The sequence below is a fragment of the Hippopotamus amphibius genome, chromosome 15, assembly GCF_030028045.1.
Source record: "Hippopotamus amphibius kiboko isolate mHipAmp2 chromosome 15, mHipAmp2.hap2, whole genome shotgun sequence".
NCBI lineage: Eukaryota > Metazoa > Chordata > Mammalia > Artiodactyla > Hippopotamidae > Hippopotamus > Hippopotamus amphibius.
Genome location: NC_080200.1, coordinates 66,277,845 through 66,305,588, shown reverse-complemented (window position 1 = coordinate 66,305,588; position 27,744 = coordinate 66,277,845). Strand labels below are relative to the sequence as shown.

Here is a 27,744-nt window from a genome sequence, read left to right as displayed (position 1 = left end):
CACAGTGTTGGCAACTACCATCCATCCCCCCACTCTGATCCTGTGACCCTGCAAACCCCTTCAAAAGGGTGCCATGGCCCTTCTCATCCAGATGGTCCCTTCAGAAAGATCAAACAAGCAGGCTGCAGGAGAGGGGGACGGAGAAGAGGCTGGCAGTAAATAGGGCACAGGTGAGGTGAATTCCAGAGGAGAGACGGAAAAAACTGGCAGCAGCAAAACATCGGGAATTAAAACTTTTTGCGTTCTAGAATGATTCACTGTACTGCAGAGACATCGCTGAAGCAAAGCAGAGGTACAATTGCTAAAAGCTTGTTACAGGAGAGAGTCGGGTCCAGCCAGGAGAACCAGCTATACTTGGAGGAAGCGGATCACAGGTGGCAGTGACGGCGACAGACGAGGACACGGGTGACCCTATCAGCCTGGCTGCCGACAGCCCCGAGTGCGGACAGCTCCTGTTTGAGGCTACACAGCGATGAAAGCCGCGGCTGAGAAAGAGCACAAAAAGCCCTACACAGCAGCGGAAGGGAAACAGCATTCGGGAGACTCAGAGGTAGTGTCCATGTAGAAAGGACTTCCTTCAAGAGCCAAAAGAAAGTTCCATGAACTCTAGGTGTCCCCCACCCAAGGAAAGACTTGCCTTCTCTAAAACAAAAATCTGAAGTCATGAAGAAATATGAGATCAACATGGAAGTAAAAAATATAGAGAGTAGTTTGCTCATTTAACAAAAACTTACTGCTCATGAAGTTGAATTATGCAGTAATGAATTATAAACACAGAAAGAGGAAGAAGTTAAAAGTAGAAGCAGCACTCTGAAAAAAATTCAGAAAGTGAACTTTAACACATCTCACATAATACAGAAAATAAAAGAGGAGAAACATCAAACTGATGTCAGAAGATGCTCAACAAAGCACCTGGATGTCTGGTTTGTGCATCAGATGGGACAGAATCAGGACTTGGAGGCATGTCAGATAACCTCTGGGCTAGGATAGCACGGGACCAGCAGTCCAATACAAAGAACAGGAGAGAGGGTAGGGAGGAGGTTCAGAAGATACTTTATCATGTTAAATACATCCTGCGGTTGTAAGACACAATCCCAATTCAAGAAGCATTAAAGTGGGGAAGATGAATTTCACAGCTGAGGAAAGGTAGATAAGAACAAAAAGTCTAAAGATCAAAACTAAGGGGGAGGGGATGACCCACAGGTTAAGTAGGAAAGACCAGTATATCTACCTTAAAGGTATTATCCTGTGTTGTCAAAATCATTCCAAAGAAGCCCACATTAATAGGTGAACCCCGAAAAAATGTCTCAAGTCCAAAAGTACAGAAAAATAAGAGGCAACGTCACTGTCCACACAGCCCCCTGTGCTTGGTCCTAAAGTGCAACCTCTCTTGAAAGTATTAGCCCAACATCTGTCTTTTTCCTGAGTTATAAGTCCAGTGAAGAAGGAGGCTCCATGATGGAGTCTCCGTAAATAGTCACAATTAATCACGAGTAATGAGTGACTAGTTATAACAGGAAGGGGCAAAAGAAGCTGTCGTGAAATGACTGAAAATCTTGATGAAATTAACTGTTTTCTAGGAACACGTAAATTGAAAAATTGCTTAAAGAAGTAGGAGGAAAACAGAGTAGGCCATGAACAATAAAAGACACTGACTAGGTAAAAAGTTACCTCCAGAACATAAATCAGACCCCGATAACTTCACCAGTGTGTATTTTCTAATCTTGAAGACACAGGTAATTGCCACTTGCATGAAACGCTTCAGAGCATAGAATTCATTTGAAAATGTTTCCAGTTAATTCTACCAAGTTGCCAAAGACCAAAAAACAAAACCTGTAAAGGAGGTCTGCACATGTGTGTTTCCTCACTTCCACTTCACTCCATCCCTGAGGGAGGGATTCTTGCCCCAGGGTTACAGGACGGCCAAACACAGGACCGCCGCCCGGACAGGTGAGATGCACAGTGTTTGTCAGCCACACATACTCACAGCCCTGGAGGAGGACACCGCAGACCATGCAGGGCCATTTGGGTTGTTTGAATGAGCCCATGAGCCAGCCAGGAAGTGAAGCCCCCTACTCGGCTGAGAAGGCCCCCTGCCTCCCCTGTGCCTGCTTCCCAGACAGCTGCAACCCACCCATTTTCTTTCTCTCTAGAATTATTCTGAGAATTAAAATAATCAAATAACTATACACATTACTTGATAACTTTAAATGATAGATGAATGAACATACACACACGCACACTCAAGCCAGACTACTATTGCACACACAGCCACGTGCACACTTACTCTCGCTCACACACACAGACACACAGACAGTATTCCTAGGTGGGATCCCTTCCATGGCAACCGGCTGTCTCAGAGGCTGGACACACCCTAGTCCCACATCCATCTCCCTCTGATGGACACTCAGGAGTCCCCCAGCTGTCACCCTCCCAGACCTCCCTCCCTAGGGACCAGCTGGTGAGACTCACCGCCCGGGCTCTGCCTCAGCCTGGGCTGCCTAGAGAATCCTCCGGGAAGACTTTACAAATGCAGATGTCCAGGCACCACTGCACACCCATGATACGTCTCCGATGTGGGGGCCTGGGAATCAGGAGGTCTGCAGCCTCTGCAGATTCTCTAGGCCGAACAGAGGGAGGTCTTCTCAGGGCCAGGGCTCCGCGGGCCCCCACAGAGGTGTCCACTGGGAGCGGAGTGCCGCGGGTGCTGGGGAGAGCAGCAGGCTTGCTCCAGGTGGCGTGAGCTGGAACGTCTGCCCTTGGTGACAGGCCTCCTGGGTGCACAAGGAGGACAGCAGCAGCCTGGCCCCTCCCCAAGGTGGCACAAAGCAACCGAGCAGAACCATCTCCCCCGAGATCTCGAAGACGTCCCCCTGCACCTCACCCACTGTCCCAGCCCCTCCGCTGAAAGGCACCTGGTGAGATTCTCTGAGCTCCTCCAGCTGCTGTCGTGTTACTTGGGCCTTGAGATGGAAAGAAGACCACGTGTGGATGCTCATGTCAGAATTTCAACTTGACATTTCTTCCTGGTCCATAGGGAACTTACTGATTCACACTGGTGGTACTAGTTCTGGGGCTGCCGTTACAAAGCACACAGACTGGGTGGCTTAAACAGCAGAAACGTACTGTCGCATGGTTACCAGGCCTGCAGCCCCAGATCTAGGTGTCCACAGGGTTGGTTCCTTCTGAGGCTGTGAGGGAGACTCCGTTCCAGGCTCTTTCCCCTGGCTTCTGGTGGTTCTCTGGCCATCTTTGGCATTCCGTGGCACGTACCGGCATCACCCAGTCTCTGCCTTCATGTTCACGTGGCGTTGGAGACCTGGTTCGCACCGCCAGGTAGCCAAACCAGCTTGTAGGTCTGTGAGCGAAAAGAAATGGTTCTCATTTTGTGCTATGGGGTGTTTTCTTGTGTAGCGATAGCTAGCAGATTATACCACTTTCGACACTGCTTTTCCCTGTGGACTCAGAAGAAAATATGTTTGGCAGAAGCCAGTGTCATTCTGGGCCAGGTGACACAAGGGAACAAATGCTGAGTCTTATTAACCAAAGTTTCCCAGCGATGGGTCTTTTGACGCTGGTTACCGTATGAACAACTTCAGCGCGGGGCAGGGGCGGGCTGGAGGGGTATCAGCGGCCTCACTGCAGGAGAGGGTGTCAATTACCGATGATACTAATAACAGTTAACGGATACTAACGATTATAATACATCATGCTATTGTAGCACTAAGTGATTATATTTTATATATTGATATAAAGTATTATTACTGTTATTAGAGCTACATTTCCACGTGTTTAACAGGAAAGAAGCTTACAAAAGCCACATTTTGAGTTCAGGAATCCAGTGTTGTCTGTCCTCCTTGGTTCCCAATTTTCCTGACTTCCTTTTCCCAAGAAGAGTAAATCCTCACCATGGAGGAGCCCAGATTCTAGAGTGTAGCCAGGAACAGAACCAGCATCAGAACCAGCGAGCCGAGTTGTGTGGTTCAGTCTGAGGCATCTGGGCCCACAGATCGAGGGTGTGCAACCCTGTTGGCCCTGGGAGCTGAGTGGCTCAGGTTCAGCTAGGATCACAGGGATCTTGAGGAAACACAGGGGCTGTGTTACACTTGGCCAACAATTTCCGAAAAGTGTTTTTCCAGGACGGCCTGATTCCTAAAGTTGTACTGTCAGGCTTCACGGCAAGTTCTAAGTTTCACATAATCATAAGACGCATTGCCCCGTCCTAAACTTTGGGAATTCAAAGTTTCTTGCATCAAAAATATCCTTTTCTTATTTTTTACTATGCTATTTTTCACCCTGTAGAGTTATTCTTTCTACTTTTAAGCTGATAAACCACCTTTGGAAAAGTGTCATGGCGTCTGGTCCAGTCCGACCTGCCACGGGTCAGGGAGCCGTGTGACCCCACCCAGCTAGGAAGCCAATGGCAAGTCCAGGTTGTCACCTGTGCCTCTGACCCATCAGCATTAGATGGCAGAGTCCTACAACCCCCTCCTTGGGTTCCATGCATTGGCTAGAGTGGCTCATGGAACTCAGAGAAACGTTTTACTTACTTGATGACTGGTTTATTACAAAAAGATATAACTCACAAACAGCCAGACGGAAGAGATGCTTAGGGCAGGTATGCGGAAGGGTGTGGGGTTTCCATGCCCTCTCCAGGCACCGCTCTCCCCTAAGCTCCACCTGTTCACCAACCTGGAAGCTCTGAATCTGGTCCTTCTGGGTTTTTATGCAGACTTTGTTGTATAGGCTGCTTGATTAAATCATTGGCCATTGGTACTGATTCAACCTCCAGTCCCACTTCCCACCCTGGAGGTCAAGGGGTGGGAATGAAAGTTCCAACCCTCTCATCACATGGTTGGGTCCCCTGGCAACTCCTCTCCCATTTGGTGCAAAGTCACCTCATTAACATAACAAAAGACACCCTTATTGCTCTCAGCCCTCGGGAAATTCTAAGTTTGGAGCATTCTGTGCCAGAAATTAGGGGAAGACCAAATATCTACATCTTATTATAAATCACGAATGGGCTCCACATGTTCTATGGCCTTTGTATACCCGGCCCACCAGTTTCCTTCATCTCAGCCCCCAACCTGGCCCCCAGGCTGGAGTTTGTGCTCTATCTGTGTCATCTAGGATGAGCACTGAATTCAATGAAAGGCAAAAAAAAAACTGGAAAACATTTCACTTTGGAAGTATTCAAAAAGGTAAAAAAAAAAATTCCTAAAAGTGAACCCTTTTATACCAGCCATTCTTCTTTCATTCCATCTGTTGAACTTATAAAAAGAGAGCCCCTGGGTGTCCTCATGTGATCGCAGTTAGACTTGGAAAATCTGATTCCCTTGCATACTACATTCGACACAATTAGTGATAATTAGAGATGCTCGTTTACCAAGCATGCGATGCCCTGCGCTCAGGGCAAGTGGAACCTCTGCCTGCCTGCTGCAGAATCTTGCCAGCCTCCGGTCTGCACCAGGGCAGGCTTGCTGGGGGCACCCTGCCGCAGACGCTAGTCAGGAACTGTGTGAGTGGTGCCGGAGTGGTATTCCTAAGGCCTCCCTGCCCCCATGCAAGTCTTTAGGCAAAAATTCTCTCACTTTTGAAGAGTGTTTTCAAATAACAAATATGAGAGAGAAAGAGAGAGAGATGGAGCAGGAGCGCCTGCACAGCCGGAGGGTCCTGCTGTCTCTGCCCCGCACGCCCAGACTGCAGGACTGCGGCAAGTAAGAGGCGCCTACAGGCTCAGGGCTGGCCGGGCAAAGGAGGCTGGAGACCACTGCCACCGGTTCCCTCCTCATCCGCTCCAAAAAGTGCAAAACCAGCCAAGCTGGGCTAAGCTGAGAAAGAGGGACCCTGGAACCGTGAAGCAGGAGCCCAGACTCCGGGGACCTGCAGGAGGGAAGAGATCAGGGGTCCAGGAACAGTGCAGAGTGGTCACAGGCGGGACACGTGCCTGAGAACACGCAGCGGCACAAGCTTGCCCTCAGGCTCCAGCGAGCGGTTGCGGGGGGGGGCGGAGGGGGGCTACACATGGCCTGCGGGGCAGCACATGCGCCTCCACCCAGCGCACGTACGCGCGCGCTCACAGTCAAACGCGCACACGTGCGTTCTCACACACATGCCATCAACAGGTGTAGAACACAGGCTGGGCTTGTCGCCAGGCCGGTGGCCGCGCGTCTGCTGCTCCCTCGGCCTCCTGGCGCTACTGGCACAGGGGAGCAGTCCCGGACCTGGGCCCCGACTGAGTCGCGACCGCAAAGCCTCCCCGGTCCATAGGCTGCCCTCAGGCCCCCGCAGCCCCGGCACAGGCCAGACAACTGCTGCGGAGACCCGGGCCCAGGAGCGCCGCTACACCCCAGGGCAGACGGTATGGAGCTCGGACCCTCCTCGACCCCCAGCACTCCACAAGCCCGAGAGCACATTCGTGTCTACCCAGAACCACGAATCCCCTAGATGGTTCGGGCGGCGGATCGCCCCATGGGGAGGGAGGGCGCACCCAGCGGGGCCCAGGCGCGGTCCCGCCGCATTCCGGCGGGCGGCAGGTGTTCGGCCCTTTGGAGGCGATGCCCACCCAGCTTCGGCCCTCGGGAGATCCGGAAGAGAGGGGCGCAGCGCGGCGAGGTGCCAGCCAGGCCAGCCGCGGACTGCAGGTCCAGAGCGCCCCGGGGCCGGCGGCCCAACCTGCTCACCGCCCCCCACCATCTTCCCGGCTCTCGGCCACCTCTCCACCCGCGTGCCCCCGGGACGGCCGGCGAGGCGCCAACTGCGGGCCAGCGAGCGCCCGGGTTCCATCCCCGGTCCTCCTCCCCTCGCGCCCCACCCCGCCGCCCCCTCTCCTGCCTCTCTCTTCCCCCCTCCCTTCCCCCCTCGCTTCCTCGCCCTCCCCTCTCCTGCCCTCCCCCTCCCCCGCTCTCCCACTGTGCGGGCGGGTTCTCCGCCGCCCCCGCCGCCGTGGCCGCCACTCCGCCCTCCGCGCCGCGCGGAGCCTCAATAATAACCCCGGCGCGGGCGGCGCAGTCACCGCGGGGCATCGTCCTGCGCGCCGGCCGCGTTGGTCCTCGGTGCCCACTTGCAAGGCCGCGGGGCTGGGGAGCACCCCGCGGCCCCGGGCCCCTCGGAGCGCCCTCGGATGGAGCCGTGCGTTCTCCCCGCAGGGGCGCAGCGCCGGCGGCGGGCGCGGGGCGCGCGGGGCAGCCCGGCCATGCGGTCCCCCGGCTGCGCGGCGCTGTGGGTGCTGCTGCTGGTGCAGGTGGGTGTGCAGGTGAGTCCCCGGCTACGGGGGCGGGGTTCCCCGGAGCTCCCCTCGCGCAGCCCCCGTCTCACCGAGGTGTCGCCGCTGTTTTCCAGCAGGCACCTGCGTGCGCCGTGGGACCCGCAGCGGCCTCGCCGGGGAGCCCGAGTGTCCGGCGTCCCGCTGGTCCCGCGGAGTGGCCGGGCTGGGCGGAAAAGGGCGGTAAGTCCGCGGGGCGAGGGAGGGGTTCGAATCCTTGCGGTGTCGCAGCTTGTAACCCCCAAAGGCTGGTTTACAAGGTGCCGCGAACGTTCCTAACTCTGGGAATTCTCTCCAAGATGCTGCGGTGCTTCTTTCCAACTGTAAGAGCGAGCACCTCTGAGTCAACTTTCACCAATGTTTATACTGTTTCTCTGTAAAACAGAAATGGCTTACCAGCGTTATTACCATAAACATTAGGGAAGAGAGCAAGGGAATATATTTATTAAAAAAAATTAAGGAAGGAAGAAATCATCTAGGAGTTGTGTTAATGTATACACCAAAGCAGTTATAAAGAGTCTATGAGCCTTTCTCCATCCCCTCGTCCCCTCCCCTCCTGTTCCCCCTCTGGCCTTTAAAAATGAACATCCTTCACTGTCAGAGCAGAAGACAAAAAGACACTCATTTTGCTCAGTAATTTATCACCTTAGTATCCAAAGGAATGCTCTTCAAGGGTTGGCGAATGCGTAATTAGCATTTTGTGACGTCACAAGCAGTGTCCAAGTCCTGTGCCATGATCTGGCGTAGAAACAAGTCTGATCTTTCTGCAACGTGTGGTTTTACTTTCGCTGCCCGCAAGCGGCATTTATCATTTCATGTCTCAGGGGACGGACCTCTCTGTCCCGTCTGTCCTGAATGGCTTCAGGGTGGACAGGAAAGCAGGTGTGGAGCGTTGGTTGCTACCTGGCTTTTAATCGGAACCCAGTCCATTGGCAGTTGCGTAATATGAGTACTTTGCATCAATTCCAACAACAAATTGCCACCTCAATGGTTATTAGTGACTTATAGAGGAAGAACTATGTTTGATATCCCAACATATTTTCAGAAAACCTAGAAAATTTGAGTTAATAATTCAGAATTCCTGAATGTAATTTCTTCATCTTGATAAAATTCTATAGACAGTCATTGAATATATGCATTAATTATTGAGATTCTTTCCTTATGAGATTCTCTTATATGAAGAGTCTATAAATAAAGTGATGAATCAGATGAACGCAGGAACGTAGGACCTTTTTCTCCACCACCAGAAGGCGCTAGATGTAAGTGATAGAAAACGTTTAAAAATTACTTGTCACTGTGTATTTGCAAGAGAGAAATATTTATCTATTTAAAGCTCACCTTCTTGGGCTTGCTTTTGTCTTCTTTAGTGTTTCTCTTATGATTATTCATATTGTGGTTAGCTGTCTTCCCCCACTGGAAAAAAAATAAGATTTTTGTGAAAATTTTAGTTTTCTAAAATCATAAAAATTCCTGAAGTTCTCAGGAGAATTTTCAGAGTGTTTCCCAGCATTTATAGGGTTTTCCGTGAGATAAGCGCATTAGAGGTAGAGAACCACTTTCAGGAGGAGAGGCCAAGACCTCCTGCTGAAGTGTGCCCTTCTCCCAGGGAGGAGGGTCCTGCAGGCTAGACTCCAGCCTGGCTGGTGTGTGGCTCTAGTAATCTGGCAGCTCAGCTGGGATCACAAGCCCAGCATTCCCATGACAACCACTTAGCTCGCTTGGTCAGAACCTCAAGGGGAAGATGCGAGCCATTATCAGTGGGATTGTAGCCTAGTGGACACACCACACCCTCCACACCCACCATGTGATGTTTTGAGTCTTCAGTTACAAAAGGCTAATGTTGAGAGAGTGGGTTTCAGGGGATAGCTTCCACACGACCAGAGAAAAGACTCTGCTCAGCAGTGTTACCTCTTTTGACCTAGGAGAGCAGAGTGAAATAGACTTTGTGTGATGCTGGGGTTAGTTTTCTTACTGTTGGATGTCTGGGTATCCCTTCAAAACCCAGAGCTGGCTTTGAAATAACTCTTTGGCCATAAGGTTTGTTTAACACGTATTTCAACCTATATCGCCAGTATTCCTGGGTTCTGGAGTAATTATGCAGTAAGACAGAGACCTCCATATATTCTATGAGGCAAAAGTAGGTAACTTCATTGAGATCGATTCTATTTTCAGACATTCAGTACACCAATCTCATTTTGGCTGATCGAGCATTGCTTTTCCTTAACAGGAGGCTTGAATGCTTTTTCTACAAATTTACCTTAATCATAATAATAGCGGGTCTTGTTAAGAGCAAAGACATAACACAAGTTTGTTAACTTTTAAAAATCTAGAGTAAGTTAAGCTTCCAGGTAAAGGGTCAGAAGTTCTTTAGAACTTTGTTTCGTTGGACATGAGGGACCTGTGTTTGTGTGTATGCATTTAAAATGTATATTGATTTATACTCACACATTCACGTAACATGAGACAGGGCAGGCAGGTTGGCTCAGCAGGTGCTTGTAAATGTTTAACCACAGATTCTCGGGGGCTCTGATTTGTAACGTGGCTGGTTCCCATGGGGCCAATACTCCCACGGTGGCCGATCTTGAGCTATGAACGTGGATGCCATTGGACATGCAGTTAGGACTCAATGTGCAAAATCCCTTCTCTGAAGCTGGTACCAGCCAGCCCTAGCACACTCACAAGTGGTCCTCATTTTGTGCATTCAGCTTGAAACTGGGGTCTTCCTAGACTTGATGCTGTGGTCAGAACACCTCTTGAAATCAAGTAGATCAGGGTGCTGACTGAAGCCGCAATGTGTGAATTTCTTCCCCTTAAGAAAAGCCTGTATAGGACCAAGGTCTTATTTCAGGGATTCTCAAGGATCAGGAACTCACTAATTTTTTTTTTTCTTCAAATCACAAGCCAAAAGTTTGGGGGATGATAATCTTAAAACATAAGCTCAGGGTTAGTTTGAAGTTGTCATTTTACAGCAATGATATTTTGCCTTCTCTCGGAGTATTTTCAATGCTCTTGGGGAGAAGCTATGCTTACTTTGCTCATTCATTGAATTCTTTAGCTATGACCCCTTTCACATGCATTTATACATAACCAACAGTGCATAGTTGACACTAAGGACTGCTCTTTGATGAAATGAGGGTTTCTCCACCTTGGCACTTTTGACCTTTTGTTGTGGAAGCCTGTCCTGTGCATGGAAGAATGTGTAGCAGCCTCCCCAGATTCACCCACTATGTTACCCAAACACCACTATCCCCTTCTGCTTTGTGAAAACCAAAATGTCTCCAGACATCCCAAGTGTCTCCTGGGGGTGGGGGAGGGGTAGCATCCCTGCTGAGACTACATTTTCACCCATGCTCACCCTCACTCCCAGAAGGGATTGTGACTGGTTACAGTGAGTGGCTTTGCAGTGGTTGGAGCTGGAGTGCTGGGGCAGACTCGGGCCAGATCTCCAGAGTTCATTGTTACCTTGGCAGGAATTCTGTGAGCTGGTTTGTTGAAAATCAAAATAGGTACACTTACAGCAAAATAAATCATATTAAAAACAAGATTAAAACATTGAAAAACTCATCATTTCCCAGTTCTTTAAGTTTCACGGTTGTCTATCCTCTGGAGGTTATTTGCCTCTGTTGCCTCTGTATGGTGGAAATACTTTATAACGGTATGCTACCATGCAAACGTCTAAACTCCATGTTCCGTGATGTCACGTGGGTAATTGAAATCAGCCGTGGTGGGAGAATTTATACCAGGGAAATTAACAAACGCTGTCAACCAGCCTCTTCCCCTACCCCCACCCATAGCTGGTTGTGAAAGATATATGAAACACACAACGCTAGGTGTGTTTCTGCAAGAGGCTAAAAAGTTGTTACTTTAAAAAATAGATATTAGATGTCATCCTTCCCCAAAAAAGGATAAAGAGTGTATGTCCTCCAAAGTAAAGGTCATAAGAACATGGCTTTGTGTCCTCTGGGAACAATTTGATTTTTTTAATGGTAACCATCTTTTTGTGTGCAATAAACCTGCTCATTAGCCCGTGCTTGGAACAGTCCACATGCTTTGTCCTTATTCCACGGCCTCTGCTGGGATGGAAACAGGCACGTGTGAGGTGCAAGCACTCCCCGAGAGCCCACGGGGCAGGAAGAAAGGTGTTCACATGACCACATCACACCAGCTTTTCCCTGAGTCCAGAAAGCTGGGTTTGGGAAAATGCAAACTAAATAAGCAAATGCTTTTCAGTTTTTTTTTTAGGAGTGGCTGGGACAGACTGTGATCACACACTTATACCAGGCTCATTAATTCCTAATTTGTTTCCCCCCATTTTTTATCATTGCATAGAATTTACCAGATTTATTTCACTTTCTAGTTTTCCTAAGTAATATTTGAAATAATCTCAATGTATTTTGCCTTAGCAGACACACATGCCCTGCTTTGATATGTATTTCAAAGGTTGGTTGTCAAGTTGCCAGCCAGAACCCGCTGCCTGTCTAATATGCGTGGGCCCTAGCTCACCAGTTACCTGCATGGGGTCCGGGGGGTGGGGGGGGCAGAAAGGCCTGTGGGCCCAGGAATGACCCTGGAGGGGTTGACATCAAAGCCCTTGACCTGAGGAAGCAGGAAGCCTGGGCTCAAACAGGCCATCGCCAAGCTTTTGGTCATCCTGCTGCCTGATGGGGTGGCCGTCGGGCCTCTGATTCTCACCGTGCCATGGGCTTCAGCACAGGGGACTCTGGGCAGTGCCTTTCCCTCCGTGGCCTTCTCTGCCACTCCCAAAGCTAAACACGTGCCTTTAATGACATCCCCAGGCTGCCACCTGCTCCGCTCCAGTGTAACCCTTCAGATCCCTGCCGGGACAGCCCAGGGACATGGGAACAAGTGCCTATACCACAGCAGTTCTGGTTGTGAAGAAAAATGTCTCTTTTCAGAAAAAATACCCGAGTACTATTCACGAATGACCAAACAGCACTTCTGTCGTACGCTGTTTTATTTTATCTTGTGACTCCAAGAAGTATGTCCGACGCACGCTAAAGGCCCAGTTATTACGCATCCAACACAGCAGTCTCCTGAGACCATATATTGGTAATAAAAAGGGAATATGTATAGTTTCTTAGGACATTAGAATCAGGATGAGCATTTTGGAACCAGGTCTTGTTATACACATAAGAGGAAATTTCGTTTTGAGTCTCCAGGGACTGTCCGCCTCAGTGTGAGGCTAGCCCTCTGGGGTGCGGGCCTGAGGTTCATTTCAAGGGCATCTCAGAGGAAGCTTGGAGGAAGCCTGGGGTCTTGCCGGCTTGTTATTTTCTGGCGTCTAGACAAAATGCAGGCTAGGAAGCAGGCCCTCTCCAGAGGTGTGCAGGTCTGTCGCTGGCATGCTGATAGAGACACACACCGGGCATGGGTAAATATTTGAAAGGTAGAAACCAAGCTAATAGCTTGTTAACTAAAATATTTTGTAACCTCAGCTTTGACTCATCTACCTTCTCATGGTCTAAAAGTCCAGGTTCAAGTTTAGAACATGGCACTGCAGGAAGATACGACCCTTGGAGTAAAGTCCACCCCTAGGTCTCTGGTCCACCTTCTGTCCTGCCCACCCAGAAACAACCTCTCCCTGACCTCTGGATGGCAGAGATAATGTATTAAGAAAGAATCCTGGTCAAAGCCATGAAAAATAAAGCAAGAAGGGAGGAACCTCTTTGGAGAAGATAGCTACAAAATTTCCAGAAAGGCAGCAGAGGGCCACCGCCCAGGATTCTGGTGGAGCTACGCGTGTTTTCACCATACTGTGCACAGAGAGGGGAGAGACACAAATGCTCCCCAACGCAGAGCTGTGAGACTGTCTGTGATGGAAGCCCAGGAGATTGTAGGAGTGCCCCAAATCGCTTAGCTCCTTGGGGTTATCTTGACTTTTTAAAAATACCTCATTAATTTGAATACGTTTTAGCCTGGTGTAATATAAATTAGAATGGGAAGAAGAGCGTGGTGCATGGCTTTGAACAGCCCTGAAGTGCGAAATACAACCAAGTGCCAGGAACCCAGGCCGGTCAGAGGCTCAGCAGGGGTTTTCATTCCGAGCAAAGACACGTCTGAGCATCTCCAGACGTTAACCATGCCTGCATTCTGCCTTTCCTCCTGCAGTTCAGTGATTTAATAATTAAATATTTTAACATTAAATGCCAAAGAATGTCCATCATATTTGTATTTTTAAATGTTTTCTGAAAAATGATCACTATTTCTAGGCTAAGCTTTCTTATCAGTGGACTGAAGATGTCGGTAAAGGACTGAAGATGTCGGTAAAGGACAGTATGGCTAAAGGAATGGTTAACGCTATAAACATGATGACTTATTATAATTACTCTACAGTGATTACTCTGTAATCCGTAAAGCCCATTGAGTCTGTAATCTGCTTCTCCTTAGAAGTGTCGTAGCATTTTCTGGATTGCTGATAACACATTATAGGGTCCACAGGGCTTTCCCAAAAAGCCCCTTTTAAGATTTTCCCTTTTAACTCTGATTTTATGCATTCTACAGTTTGGATCTGAGGATGGGGGGATGTTGACGTTTCCTCCATCCTTTTTTGCTGGGTGAAAATACCATCCAGTAGTAAATTATATTCAAAGACGTCCTGATCCTTTTCAGAATTCTGAAATTACTCAGCCACACCCCCTCTGTCGCTTTCAGAGTATGACCTGGTGTCTCCCTACGAGGTGGACCACAATGGTGACTACGTGTCCCACGAAATCACACACCCCCAGAGGAGGAAAAGGGCGCTGGCCCAGCTCGGAGCTGACTCTCTGCACCTTCGGCTGAAAGGCTTCAGGCATGACTTCCACCTGGATCTGAAAACTTCCAGCAAGCTGGTGGCGCCTGGGTTTCTCGTACAGACTTTGGGGAAGGGGGCCACTAGGTCGGTGCAGGCTTTCCCGCCTGAGGATTTCTGTTTTTATCAAGGCTCCTTGCGATCCCACAAAAATTCCTCAGTGGCTCTTTCGACCTGCAAAGGTTTGGTGAGTACAGCTCTTGGGGCCTGCCGTGAGCCGGGGGGAACAGGGATGTGGGGGAGGGGGCAGGCGACCAGATCTCCCTTGTATTTTGGCTTGTTCTCCCATTATTGCAGTGCAGATTTCTTTGCTCTGTCAAAGCAGGAGGAAAGTTGCCAAGCAATACTTTCAAAATATGTTGGGCCGCTTCCTCTCCCCATTTGGAAACAGCATCCAGGTCCTGTCTTTTGCTGTTGTTGGTCTACAGTGAGCGTGGCAGAGCACTGCAGTTTGAAAACTGTACCTAAGAACTGACATACGGCCAGGTCCAAAGGTTTTGACTTCTTAGGGCATGGTTTCACTCTGACTTACTGGGTGCTCTAACTTTCTGGTCACTACTAGCACCGGAGGAATGTCTTCATTTTGAACAGAGCAGTAGTATTCAGCTGCTTGGCCATGTGCTTGAAAGCACTTTATTTCTGTCATTCTGATGTTGATAACATATTTACAAATTAGAGCATTCATTCCAAACACAGTGATGAATCCATGGCAGGGCAGAGCTGGTCTTATGGGGCTAATGATTCTATTGGTGCTTTCTTCATTTTCTCAGTATCTGAGTTAAACATTAAATTAAACATCCTTAGATGCTTCAGGTGGTCCCCTTTGCTTGGACCCTAGAGTAAGGAGCATCAGGTCAAGTTGAGAAGGTACCTGAATCCCTCGGGCTGCCCTAAGCTGAAGTCCTAATGGCTTGTCTTTTACTTTCCTTAAAATATTTCCATGATTTTGGGGAAGGACAGCTTAGTAAATGCTTAGATTCTTGGACACACATTAATTAGTCAGACACAGATGAGGGAAACAAACAGCAGAGTGAAAACAAATGTGTGGTCAAAACAGTAAGGTCTTCCTCATGTGAAAGGATTGGCATCCAGATTTTTGAACGTTGGTTACATCTCCAGAAAATGATCTAAGTCTGTCTTATTCCTTTCCCACTTTGGAAGGACAGAATTCAGAGTCTACATCTCATAAGGATTTTGTGTGTATGTATTTCTACACTAAAGATGTACAAATGCTATATCCTGTGCATTTTTTTTTAATATTGACATTCTTCTTTTTAGCGGGAATTTGGTATGGGCTGGGCTCACATCTGCTTTCATTTGTGAAAGGCTTTTTGTGTGAGGAGGGACACAGTGGGGGACTGCCGAGGATGGGGTGGCGGTGATTTGGCATGCTTGTTAAGCATGAAGACGGTGTGGTCGGTTTCTCCCATGCTCTCTCAAGAAAAGTAGATCTTCCTTGATGAAAGAGCTGGAACTCTTCAGGCAGTGCACTAAAGGACAATGCCTCTTCCTTGGCTTTCTTCAACAAAGGCTCAGACCAGACATGGAAGCCGTCTGTGCAGTAGGGAGATGTGCCGTGTGCTTCAGAGTTTGTTTGTGGCAATTGGGCGAGGTGCTTGCCTGCATTAACCCAGCAGGGGTGCAGGCTCGTGGGTGCCCCTGGTCTCTGGGAGCCCGGGCTTCCCCGTGACGGCTGAGCTAGGCCCTGGAGGCTGTCCCGTGAATAGAGTTGGCTGCCAGCAGCTTGAGATTGCTGGCTCTCTTTGAACTCAATGGGAATTAACAGCGAAAGCTGTAAATGACAACTACATGAAAGATAAAGAAGTGAGACGAACAGAGAAAAGACTCCCTTGGAAAATAAACACTGGAATGTAATATTTTGGGGACTGGAATAGAAAGCTGTGTGCTTTTACCATGAGTCTTCCCAATAAGTGAATTCCAACGTCAGTGCTATTTTGTCTGTAGATGGTCACTACAAACATGACCTCAGCTAGACTTATGAGTGGGAGATTCAGGGGCATTTGCCGCGTGATGGGACAAATCATAGGCATTTTAAGGAAGAAAAAGGGAGGATTAAGAAGTCCTCTGTCTTTAGCCAGATAATAAAATGATTTAATGGAAATGTCCCTCAAGTAGCTGCCAAGTCTGTTATTCTTTCCTGAGTGATGGTTGCCTCATCCCTCTTCTTTCAAATCTGTTAACACATGAAGAAAAATAGCATACCTTTTACATTAGGTGATGGTTCCTTTTTGTTATCATTGTTGTTCTTGGTTCTTTCAAGTTCTCATTAAAGTTCCAGGTAGCTCTCAGTTAAGCATTTTTTAATTGGGTTTCTAGATGACTCAGCTATCTGATAGGAGTCAGGGGTGTGGTTCTAGTTTATAGTAAATATATGTTCTTAAAGAAGAAAGACAAAACTAAAATGAGCATTTTACTTTCAATCGCATATGAGTAGAGAATCTCATGTGCTTCAGAAGTGTCTCTCGCTGGAGCCTGTCCGCGTTGGGTCCAAGGAGTGTATTGTCTGATGAGAGAATCAAGGAATAGGCGATTTTACTGCGGAGTGATAAAGTAAGGACAAATACAGATGCCAGGAGAACCAAAATGAAGATGCCTCACCCTACCTCGGTGAGAGGCAGCCACGTCAGGGTAGGTTTCTGGAGGAAATACTGTCCAAGCTGCGTCCTTATTGTAGAATTGGGATGTGGTGCCCGTGAATGGAGGAGTAACAGGCAGTCTCGGGGAATACTGTGAACATCTGTCGAGTTCATGGAAGCCTTGATAACACCATCCGTGAGTGTTCAGAGATTAGTATTTGTATATGAAGGCCGAGTGTAGTAAACGAAATAAGATCTGTAAGCCCTAAAATGATTTCTAGAGTCATGCTGGTATTGCCACCAAGTAGATTGACTCAAGATAGTTCTCATTTTGCTAAAAGAAGGTTAATTAAAAAATAGGATCTGTTATACGTGTGTCTGTACCAAAATGACATGACATATCTGTTCTGATTACCAATCACAAGCATATAAATGTATGTCGTACAGTTGGTGCTTTTCAATACTTGTTAAATAGTGGATAGACTTAGGGGCTAATTACAGCATAAGAAACAATGATGATCAATGAGAGCAGCAGAAGGAACGGTAATAACTTAGTGAATGTCATTTGCCAGATACTTGCCTAATAGCTTCCCATTGATTATCTCAGCCTAATGATAACTCTAAGAGATAGGTACTCTTTTTTAACAGCTTTAAGATAGAATTGATATTTATTTATTTTTTGATATATAAATTTGCATACTATAGAGTTTCACGCCTTGAAAATGTATAATTCATTGTTTTTTAGTATATTCCCTGAGTTGTGCAAACATCACCACAATCTGATTTCAGATATTTACATCATCCCATAAAGAAACCCTGTACAGTCCAGTCCGTCCCATTTCTCTCAAACCCTCATCAGTCCTAGGCACCCATTAGTCTACCTTCTGAGTTTATAGATTTGCCTAATCTGCCATTTCTGATAACTGGAAGCATACAATATGTGGTCTATTGTGACTGGCTTCTTTCACTTAGTATACCATGTTCAAGGTTTATCCATGCTGTAACATGTTTAAAGACTTCATTATTTTTATTGGTAAATGATAATCCTTTGTGTACATATGCCACTTTTTATTTTAATGTCTATCAGTTGATGGACATGGTTTGCACTCTCTGCTTATGTGAATAATGTTGCTGTGAACATTTGGATATAGGTTTTTGTGTAGACATAAGCTTTCATTTCTCTTGAGTATATACCTAGAATTGTAATTACTGGATCATGTGGAAACTCTATGCTTAAACTTTTAGGAGATTCTAAACTGTTTTTCACAGTAGCTGCACCATTTTACATCTGCCCAGCAATGTAGAAGTGTTCCAGTTTCTCCACATTCCGGACAACACTTGTTCTTGTCCATCTTTTTTTTCTTATAGACATCCTAGTGGATATAACATGGTATCTCACTGTGGTTTTGATTTGCTAGGTAGAGATTATTGGTTGACAGTTTTGTTGTTGTTGTTGTTGTTTTGTTTTTCCTTCAGCACTTTGAATATTTCATCCTACCGCCTTCTAGCTGCCATTGTTTCTGTTAAGAAGTCTGCTGTTTACCTTATTGTAGTTTTGTTATACTCAAAGCATTGTTTTTCTGTTGCTGCTTTCAGTGTGTCTTTGTCTTTCAACATTCTTACTGTGATGTGTATAGGTGGGGGATCTTTGTATTTATTCTGCTTGGAATTATATGAGCTTCCTGAATGTTCATATTAATATTTTTCCTCAATTTGCAATCTATTTGAGAATTGTTTCCTAAAATATGTTTTTTCTGCTTCTTTCTCTCTCTCCTCTCCTTTGGGACTCTTGCTATTCTTATGTTGGTGTGCTTAATCATGTAGCATGTTTCTCTGAGATCCCATTCATTTTTCTTCATTCTTTTTCCTCTCTGTGCTTCAGGTTGTATAATATCAATTGATTGATCTTCAAGCTCACTGGTTCTCTTCTGGCAGTTCTGTTAAGCTTCTGTTAAGCTTCTACTACCGTTAAGCTTCTGTAGAATTTTTTTTTTTATTTTGGATATTATACTTTTCAACTTTAATTTGGTTCTTTTTATGATTTCTCTTATTATGTATGTTATGAGTTGTTGCTATTAGGCCTTGCTTTAGTTCTTTTGAGACAGTGTCCTCTGGTTCTTTGAACATATTTATAATAGTTGCTTTGGAGTATTTGTCTACTAAGTTAAACATCTGGGTCCCCTCAGAAGCCGTTCCCATTGCCTTTTTCTTTTCCTGTGTATGGGTCACACTTTTCTGTTTCTTTGCATGTCTCATGATTTACTTTGCTGAATACTTAACATTATAATATATTTTAGCAACTCCAGGTTCTGAAAGATTGACCACATACCACCACTCCAGTGCTTGTTGCTGCTGTTTTCTTTCTTACTTGCTTCATGACTCACTCAGTGAAGTCATTTTTCCCTGCAGCATGCAGCTTCCAATGTTGCTTCTCAGAGAGTGCAACCTAGGGCATGTGCACAGTCTTTCTGAGAGCCTATGTGATCTGCCTCTATTGGTATCACAACCAGCTATTACCCCACACTAACGGCTAGGTGATTGCATTTTGTTTTTCCAGCATGCTCGGACATAAATTCCTCCACAGTCTGATTTGGTTATAGAAGTGCTTTGCAGGGTTAGGATGCTGCCAGTTTTTGAGACTCCTCCAACACCAGGAGGGTTCCTCTTGTCTTTCTCCCCAAGTCCCTCTGCTAGACTTCTAGTCAGTGCACTGTTCTGCTTATTGTTATGTGTGCCATGAGCAACCTGCTTCTCTCAATTACTAACAAGTAAGATACCTGTCATTTTTGACAGTGCGATTAGGCATGAACTTTCACACACTGTTCCAAACACAATCATTTCTTTTGAGTGAGCTTCTTATTTGTAGTGCTTGTTTCTCCTGGGCAAAATGTGTGTGCCACGAAACAGGAGCTAAGACTGATAGCATACGTCTCCTCCCAAAGTGACACCCCTACTCTATGAATGGAGCTCTGTGGGAACAGTAGTTCCTGGTCTTCTCTGATTTTACTTCCTGGCTTGAAACCTCTACCTTACAAAGGTTCTGAGTTGGCTATGTTCAGGGATCCATTATTCTCAGCCTGCTGAGCCTGGAGTAGAGCTTCCATCCTATGAGCTGGGACTGCTTAGCAGGAGGGAATTCATGGCCATGCCTGTCTGGAATAGAACTTCTGCAATATAGAACTGAAGGGATAAGAGATGTTGGTGCCTTGTTTCTCCTGACTTGAAAATACAGCCCTGGAATGGGTGTTGAGGGGATAGGGAGCCCTGGTCTTTTTGGAATATGCCTAGAATAGAGCTCTGTCACATTGAGCAGGGGAGAAGGTGAGCATGTGACGAAACCATGGCTCAGATGCCACCAAATTTTACCATTCTTTTACAGATTTACTCAATTTAATTCATTAGATGATTTTCCACTTTTTTTAACTGGAGTATGGGAGAATAAATCCGAAGCTTGGGATGAACACACACACACCCTGCTATATATAAGATAGATAACAAACAAGGACCTACTGTATAGCACAGGGAACTTGACTCAATATTCTGTGATAACCTATATAAGAAAAGATTTTCTATTTTTTATGTCCTTAGGACAGTTTCCAGAGACTTTAAATGGTGGGTGGGTGTGTGTGTTTAATTTTCATCAGGCAAATGGTTGTTTTCATTTGAGAAAGGATTTTTCACTTTCCTTACACTGCCATTCTGGAAGTCAGTCTCTGCTAGATGCTATTATTAGCATATTTTGCAAATAACTGCCCAAAGCTATTTTATTATCCCCATTTTACAGATGATTCCCAAGGTAATTCTTGAAGGAGTGAGATTTTGACCTAAGATGACTGACTTCAGAACCAGCACTTTAAATCACAATACCATTTTGCTTCCCTTGAACATGAGGTCATTGTTGCACTACAGGGACCTACAAGATCATTTACATGGATTTCCATTGCATCATCCTTGAATACTCTCTAAAGTGTAATGATGTTCTCATTTGGCTTCCACCTCAATGCCACCTTCCTCAGCATCAAGCCCTCTCTGAATGTAGTGGGCCCATTTTTAATATATAAGGCCCTTCTATTAATATACATGAATTAATTCCATAATTATTTATTTACAGGTTTGTTTCTTTATACCAGACTGTGAGTTCTTGAAGAGATATTGTTTTATTCATCTCTGTATCCCCAAATTCCTGTTAATACTAACCAAGTTCTCTTTTTTCTTGCAATGAATGACTGTATTTCAAACTAACAAACAAAAAATACATCTTCTCGACCTCTATTTAATGATACGTATAAATATAAAATTCATTTTATAATTCATTTCATGTAATTTCCTTTCATGGCTAATGTCAAATAATCTAAATTTTCTTTTGAAGCACAGTTTATTCAAAAATGGTCTAATCAATAAGATTTCTGACAAACTATTTTTAAAAACTCCCATTGTCAATACCTTAAATGAGGTTTCTTTGGAAATATTTTGTGTTGCATGTAACAGGATTAGATTTTCTTAAAGGATTTCATGCAAGTTCTGTACTTGGATTAATAATTTACCAGAAAAAAAAAAGAACAATATCAAATCTATCATCTGTTCTTGGTACAAAATCGGCATGAATTTTAGTTCCTCTTGTGTAATTTGTGAAGGCAATAATGCATAGGGTACACACCACTTCTCCTAAAATCTAATTATTCTCTTGTTTTCAGTAGTGTTGGAAACAGTTCTCAGTTCAGTTTGAGAATTCCCTCACTTGGTTGAAGACTTACTTGGGGCCCTGGTTTGAATTGTACTAGGTTTTATTTCCAGACACAAACTCCAGGGATTCTCTGGAAACTCTAGTCATTGAGATTTTTCCTAAAGCACCCAATAAATCCTAGGCAACTGTCTGAAATGTTGCCAAATTTTCAACTGACTTTAAGAAGTGTTCTTGAACCGGAAAATAAAACAGGAGCAGAAAGGAAGAACCAACACAGAAGATGGTTAGAAGGACTAATATGAGTTTTAAAAGAAAAGTATCACTATCTGAGAAGGCCAGTGATGGCATACCAGTTGAAAATAGGTCAGTCTTAGGAGGCATACAGGAAAATTGTAGAGAAAAATAAGGTTTTGGGGTAAAGCATGGCCAAAGCTATTGATTATTAAGAAATTTAAAAGGTGGACGTGGGGAACTAACTGAAAGTACTGAATCATTACATAAATTTCTGCTGATTACTTAAGAATAAATATAGTATAAATCTTTAAATTGACAGAATGGAATGTGTTTCATTATTAGAACTAGATCAAAGTAACATATCTAAGATAATATTTTATACTTGATGTGACCAGACTTTTCTATTAGATAACCATTAATTGTAAACAGAAATGAGATGATTGGATATGTTTAAGTATAAAATCTATGGTTTTGTTCCATTTCCCTTATTTTTCAAGTGATGAACCTGAGAATCAAAGCAATGAACCTGGAGTGGCTTGGCCAACATTACAAAGCCAAGTAGGGTTCAGGAAGGTCTAGGATGTATGCCTTTAGATGATCTGTCCAGCGATATTTTCATTGAAACAAACTGGATGCTATTACTTTTCATGATAGTGAGGAGTCAATTGAAGACTTTAAATGTTGGACTATGTACCAGAGACTTTAAAGATAAAGCAAGGGAGTCCTTGGTGCGGAGCTGTGGGGCAAGTAGCATTGGGGAGAGGACAGGGTGGCAGGCTTCCCTCTGGGCAGTGTTTGGTGCTCTCGATGCCCTTGTGTCGGGAAGTACATGCTTCTCTGTGCGGCAGCTCTCATATGGACACTCGCTGTGGCCAGTAGAATATTTGCTGTGAGGCTCACCTCCACAGCCAGCATGCCCAGGATTTTCTTCACGGCCAAGGTTAGCCCGAGAACAGCCATACGAGCCCCTTGGAGGGGCAGGACTGTGATCCCTGCGGTTGTTTCCTCCAAGGGATGACGCAAGTCTGGCATTTTGCAAAGCGCAAGGACACCTTGAAACCTACTTTTTAGAGAGTGGTCATTTAAGAGAAAGTCCAGGCCAGAGAGAGTAAACGAGGAGCCCAGAGGAAACCAAGCTCTTTAAAGCAAGATGCTGTCTTGCCTGGGGTCCAACCAGAGCAGCCTCCCTGTGCCTGCTTAACGCACATGGAACGTTTTTCTTCTTCTCACGTCACTCTCACCATAAGGACCGCCCTGATCCCCCCTCATCTACAATCACCTGTTTATCCCCCTCTACACATACTTCCTCTTGCCTTCCCTGCTTTATTTTTCTACTCAGTATTTACCATGATCTGTATTAATCATAGCCCAGTTAGGAAACAGAAACCATACAGCTTAATTGAGAAGAGAGAATTAGTACAATGCACTCTCGCTGTTAACGAACTGAAAAAGGAAGAAGAAATACCCCGACATCACAGGATAGCACGTGCAGGAAGCAGCCACTGGACCTAGAGCTGAGGCGCCAGGGAAGAAGCTGCGGTTATTAAAACCGAGATACTTGGAGCTAGGCTCAAACTCCTCAGCAGGAGGAGCAGGCCAACTGGTGCCGGGATGGGAGGGAGCATCTTGCCGCTGGTTTTTTAAGTCAACTGTAAACTGTGACCAGCTGCTGTTATTAGAACGAACTGCCACTTGACAGGAACAGGAAGCAGACAGGAAGTCCATGTTGGGCAGACGGGAAGTCCACAGGCGGCAGACAGGAAGTCCACAGGGGGCAGATGGGAAGTCCACAGGGGGCAGAGCGGAAGTCCACAGGGACAGACGGGAAGTCCACAGGGGGCAGAGTGGAAGTCCATGGGGACAGACAGGAAGTCCACGGGGACAGATGGGAGGTCCACACAGGCAGATGGGAAGTCCAGGGGGGCAGACCAGAAGTCCACAGGGAGCAGATGGGAAGTCCACAGGGACAGAAGGGAAGTCCACGGGGACAGACAGGAAGTCCACAGGGGCAGACAGGAAGTCCACAGGGTGCAGACAAGAAGTCCCTGGGGGCAGACAGGAAACCCACAGGGTACAGACAGGAAATCCATGAGGAAGAGATAGGAAATGCACAGGGGGGCAGATAGGAAGTCCACAGGGGCCAGACAGGAAGGAACAAGGTCTTTTTCTGTCCATTCCCTCATTATGTTGGCTATTGGCAGAGGTGAACAGAGATTGGGGGCAAAGCAGAAATAGGGTTTGTAGAGTTCCAGCCCCAATATCACAAAACAGAATTTAAAAGGGGAGTTAGGAGCTGAGGATGGTTTCTTAATACCAGTAGGCTATCCATGCTAAAAATTGAAAGCATAGCAGGTGTTTATGTCTGACTTTTTCTTGTTTTATCCCCAACACTTTCAATAGCGCCTGACACATAGTAAAGCCCTCAATAAAAGTGTATTCAACAAATTATTCTTTAATGGAGACACTGGAATTCCGGTGCTTTACAAAAATCATTTGCACAGCCACTGGTTTGAAGGGGTGGGGGGAGGAGAAACAAAAAGCTAAAATAGCAGGGACATCCCAGCCCTATCTCGGGAAGGGGCTAGCCCTTAAGAAATAGACCTCACCAGGCCTGATGGCAGGCTTATTCCAGTAAGGGGATGGAGCTGTCAGACCCTGTGCACGCAGACATTCCTCCCCTATGATGGGCTGTTCTTGCCCTTGTCCTTGACTTGGTTAAAATTAAGTCCGGTGTGTAGCTTGCCTGGAGGGAGAAGCAGCACAGCATTTCCTCAGTAGGCTTGGAAATGGTATTTCATGATTTATTACACAGGAATAAAAAGTGACACTCAGGGGCTCGTGTGTGTGTGTGTGTGTGTGTGTGTTTAGCACCTGCGAGTTTGGTTACTCTAAACCAGGGGTCCCCAACCCTGGTACCAGTCCGTGGCCTGTTAGGCACAGGCCACACAGCAGGAGGTGAGCGGTGGGCGAGTGAGCGAAGCTTCACCCGTACTTACAGCCGCTCTCCATCACTCACCTCACTGCCTGAGCGCCGCCTCCTGTCAGATCAGTGGTGGCATTAGATTTTCCTAGGCGTGTGACCCCTACTGTGCACTGTGCATGTGAGGGATCTGGGTTGCACACTCCTTATGAGAATCTAATGCCTGATGCTCTGAGGGGGAGCTGAGGCAGAGATGCTAGCGCTGGGGAGCGGCTGCAGATCCACGGTATCATCAGCAGAGAGGTCTGAATGCACAGAGACCACGACAAGTCAGCTGCTGGCAGACTCACATCAGACCCCTATCCGTGAGTGGCAAGTGAAAACAAGCTCAGGGCTCCCACCGATTCTGCATTATAGTGAGTTGTATAATTATTTCATTATATATTACAATGTAATAATAATAGAAATAAAGTGCACAATAAATGTAATGCACTTGAATCATCCCGAAACCACCCCCTCCCCGTCCATGGAAAAACTGTCTTCCACGAAGCCGGTCCCCGGTGCCAAAAAGGTTGGGGATGGCTGCTCCAAACCGCTCACGAAGGAGACATTGGAGCATCGTCATCTTAGGGCTGAGGCCAGGCTCGGTATCAAAGTGAATGTCTACGTGCAGTGGAGTCTTGTCTTTGCTTGTTCTGGACGACAGCCATGCTCAGTAATCCCCCCCCCCCCCCACTCTCAGGCTCCCTGAGCCTCAAAACTCATCTGAAGCCACTCCTTGCATTTGCTCTTCTGTCTGCACTCCAGTCCCCTGTTATCCCAAGTTTGTGTCATTTTTACTAATTTTGATTCCTTTGTCTAATAGCAGCACTCATCCTTTGTCCTTTAGTGCACATATTTTTCACTCCTCAAGGATTTGTCTCTAATTTTTCAAGAACGACATGTGTTTTAAAGACATTAAATTAAGTAAATCCACTATTTTAAATGAGTAGCAAAATCGGTGCTAATTTCATACTCTATTTCTGTGAAACCATAGGAAAACTAAATAAAAATATCTCATTTGAAAATCACAATCTAAAGAAATGCAGGCAGGATTCTTATTTTTTTGTATAGTTGACAGTAAATGGGTGTATCTAGTAAGGTATGCACTGTCAAAATGTTGATAGTTACCACTTTTGAAACAAAAATTAAACTGAGACAAACTAAAAAACAAACAAAAAAACTACACACTGTTACCAGATTTACGACGATGTTAAAATAACTGGCTGCCTTTAGTTAAAAAATGGTACTAAAATGACAGAAAGCTTCAGCAGGCAATGACCAGTTACTCCATCCCTTAAAACATTAGAAATTTGGAGTAAGACATGTAAAGTAACATGTAGTTTAAGTAATTGGTGATTTCTTTCAGTATGCAAAGCCTGAGAAAAATATTTGCCATGATGACTTTAGGATCATTTCATTTCATCATGGATTAAATTTTCATGTGAATACATTGTATCCTTTTCTCTTGGGTGAAAAAGTGGGGACTGCCCCTTAAATGCGATAAGGCCGTATTTAAATTTATACGTGTTGGGAACACTTTGAAAGAAGATTTTTAGTTTTGATAAGGCTTCAGAAGTAGCCAGGGCCTCCATGCATGGTAGTTCAAGTTGGGTCCTGGGAACTGTGAAGAGACCTGGAGAAGGAGGGGGTCAGAGTCCGTTCCATGAAAGATGAGGCCACCTCCTGCCCTTCTCCTACTTCCCTTCAGAGAGCAACCTCAGTGGAGGCTGAAAAGCATAGTTCTGATCTCTTCATCCCCTTACTCTTTATGTGCCTGTTGCATTCTGGGGAAACCCCACATCCTCCATATGGCTGATGATGCCCTTGGGGTCTGCCCTTGCCTGCAACTTCAACTTCATAGGGGAACCTCTCCAGGCTCGAGTGGCACCAACTTACTTCTTTCAAAATAAGGCTGAGCTCCTCACCCCATCAGGGCCTTAGCAGATGCTGTTCCTTCTGCCTGGAACACAATTCCCATCCTTCTTCTTCTAGTTAAGCATCATTTGGAAAGACAGTCCCATGAGTACTTCTCTGATGCTGCAGACCAGGGCAGATTCCCTTGCAATACATTCATGACTCAACTTGTTTTTCTCTTTGAAAGGAATTATCCCAATTTAATTCTTATTTTGGTTACTGGTTTAGTATTTTCCCCTTTCTCCCAATAAATAGTCAGCATCCTAAGGGTAGTGCTAACTGTCAGAATCCTTTAAGGATCAGAGTACCCCGCAGTGTTCCTGGTCCTTGGAAGGAGCTAGATAGATGAGTGGAGGGGTGTGTGTATGGATGGATGGGTGGATGGATGGACAGATGGATGAATGGATGGATGGATAAAGGATCCTGGTTTCAGATACTAGTTCCAGCTCTGCTGCAGAAAGTTCCTGTTTCCAGAGAGACGGTGCAGTGACTGTGAGAAGCTCTGTCTAGAAATGGCTCTAAGTTGAGTTTGGACAGCATGCATTTCCCACGAACCACACAGATCCTAACCTGTCTGCTGAGGCCCTGGGAGTGGATTTCCACAGCAACAAAGAACAGAGCAAGTGCTATTCACATTCAAGTAGTCTCAGAAAAGCCCATCAGCAAGTGAACACTTCGCAGTCCCAACCATATGAGTAACTTTTCTAATGACTGAGAGTATCTCTAAACAAATTCTATAAAAGAAACACTGCAATATACTTAGGCAAAAAGGTATAATTTATATAAAATACAATTTAAGAAACCAAATGTCATTCATCCACCTCTTAGCTCTTTATGCCTGCTACACGAGCATAGAGACATTGCAGTTGCTGTGTCTCAGCTTCTTGGACATATGTCTTCTTTAATTATTAAGCTTATGACCAGGATGGATTGCCTATCACACATGACGGTTTCTGAGAAAGGATTTTCTTCCCTCCATGAATCCTTCACAAAACGTAATGCAGCTAATGTATTCTGTATTAACTTCCAGGGTTCTCATAAAACCATAAAAATTTTTTTCATATTTACTTTGTTTAGTTAGTTAAGATAACATAAACATTAACAATTGTTTTATCAAAATCCAGAAGCAAGCTAGTGAATAGCACTTTGGAGCAGCTCAGTTTAAGGGCCGTGGTAGTTTTCCAGACCAGTAAGTGAAGGAAAAAGCATGAATTCACGTGTGAAGGACGATACCTATTTAGACAGACATTCAAATAAGAAAGAGTAAAATGACTTCTT

General features: G+C 45.8%; 1 protein-coding gene across 1 annotated transcript in view; it reads left to right on the top strand.

Moving 5' to 3' along the window:
* Positions 1-7,123: 7,123 nt before the first annotated feature.
* The window catches only part of ADAMTS16 (ADAM metallopeptidase with thrombospondin type 1 motif 16), a 158,769-nt gene continuing 138,148 nt past the window's right edge, over positions 7,124-27,744 (top strand). Inside the window, exons 1-3 of the mRNA XM_057709433.1 lie at positions 7,124-7,255; positions 7,342-7,447; positions 13,937-14,262. Of these exons, the coding sequence (XP_057565416.1) occupies positions 7,124-7,255; positions 7,342-7,447; positions 13,937-14,262 (564 nt within the window). The remainder of the gene's footprint in view (positions 7,256-7,341; positions 7,448-13,936; positions 14,263-27,744) is intronic.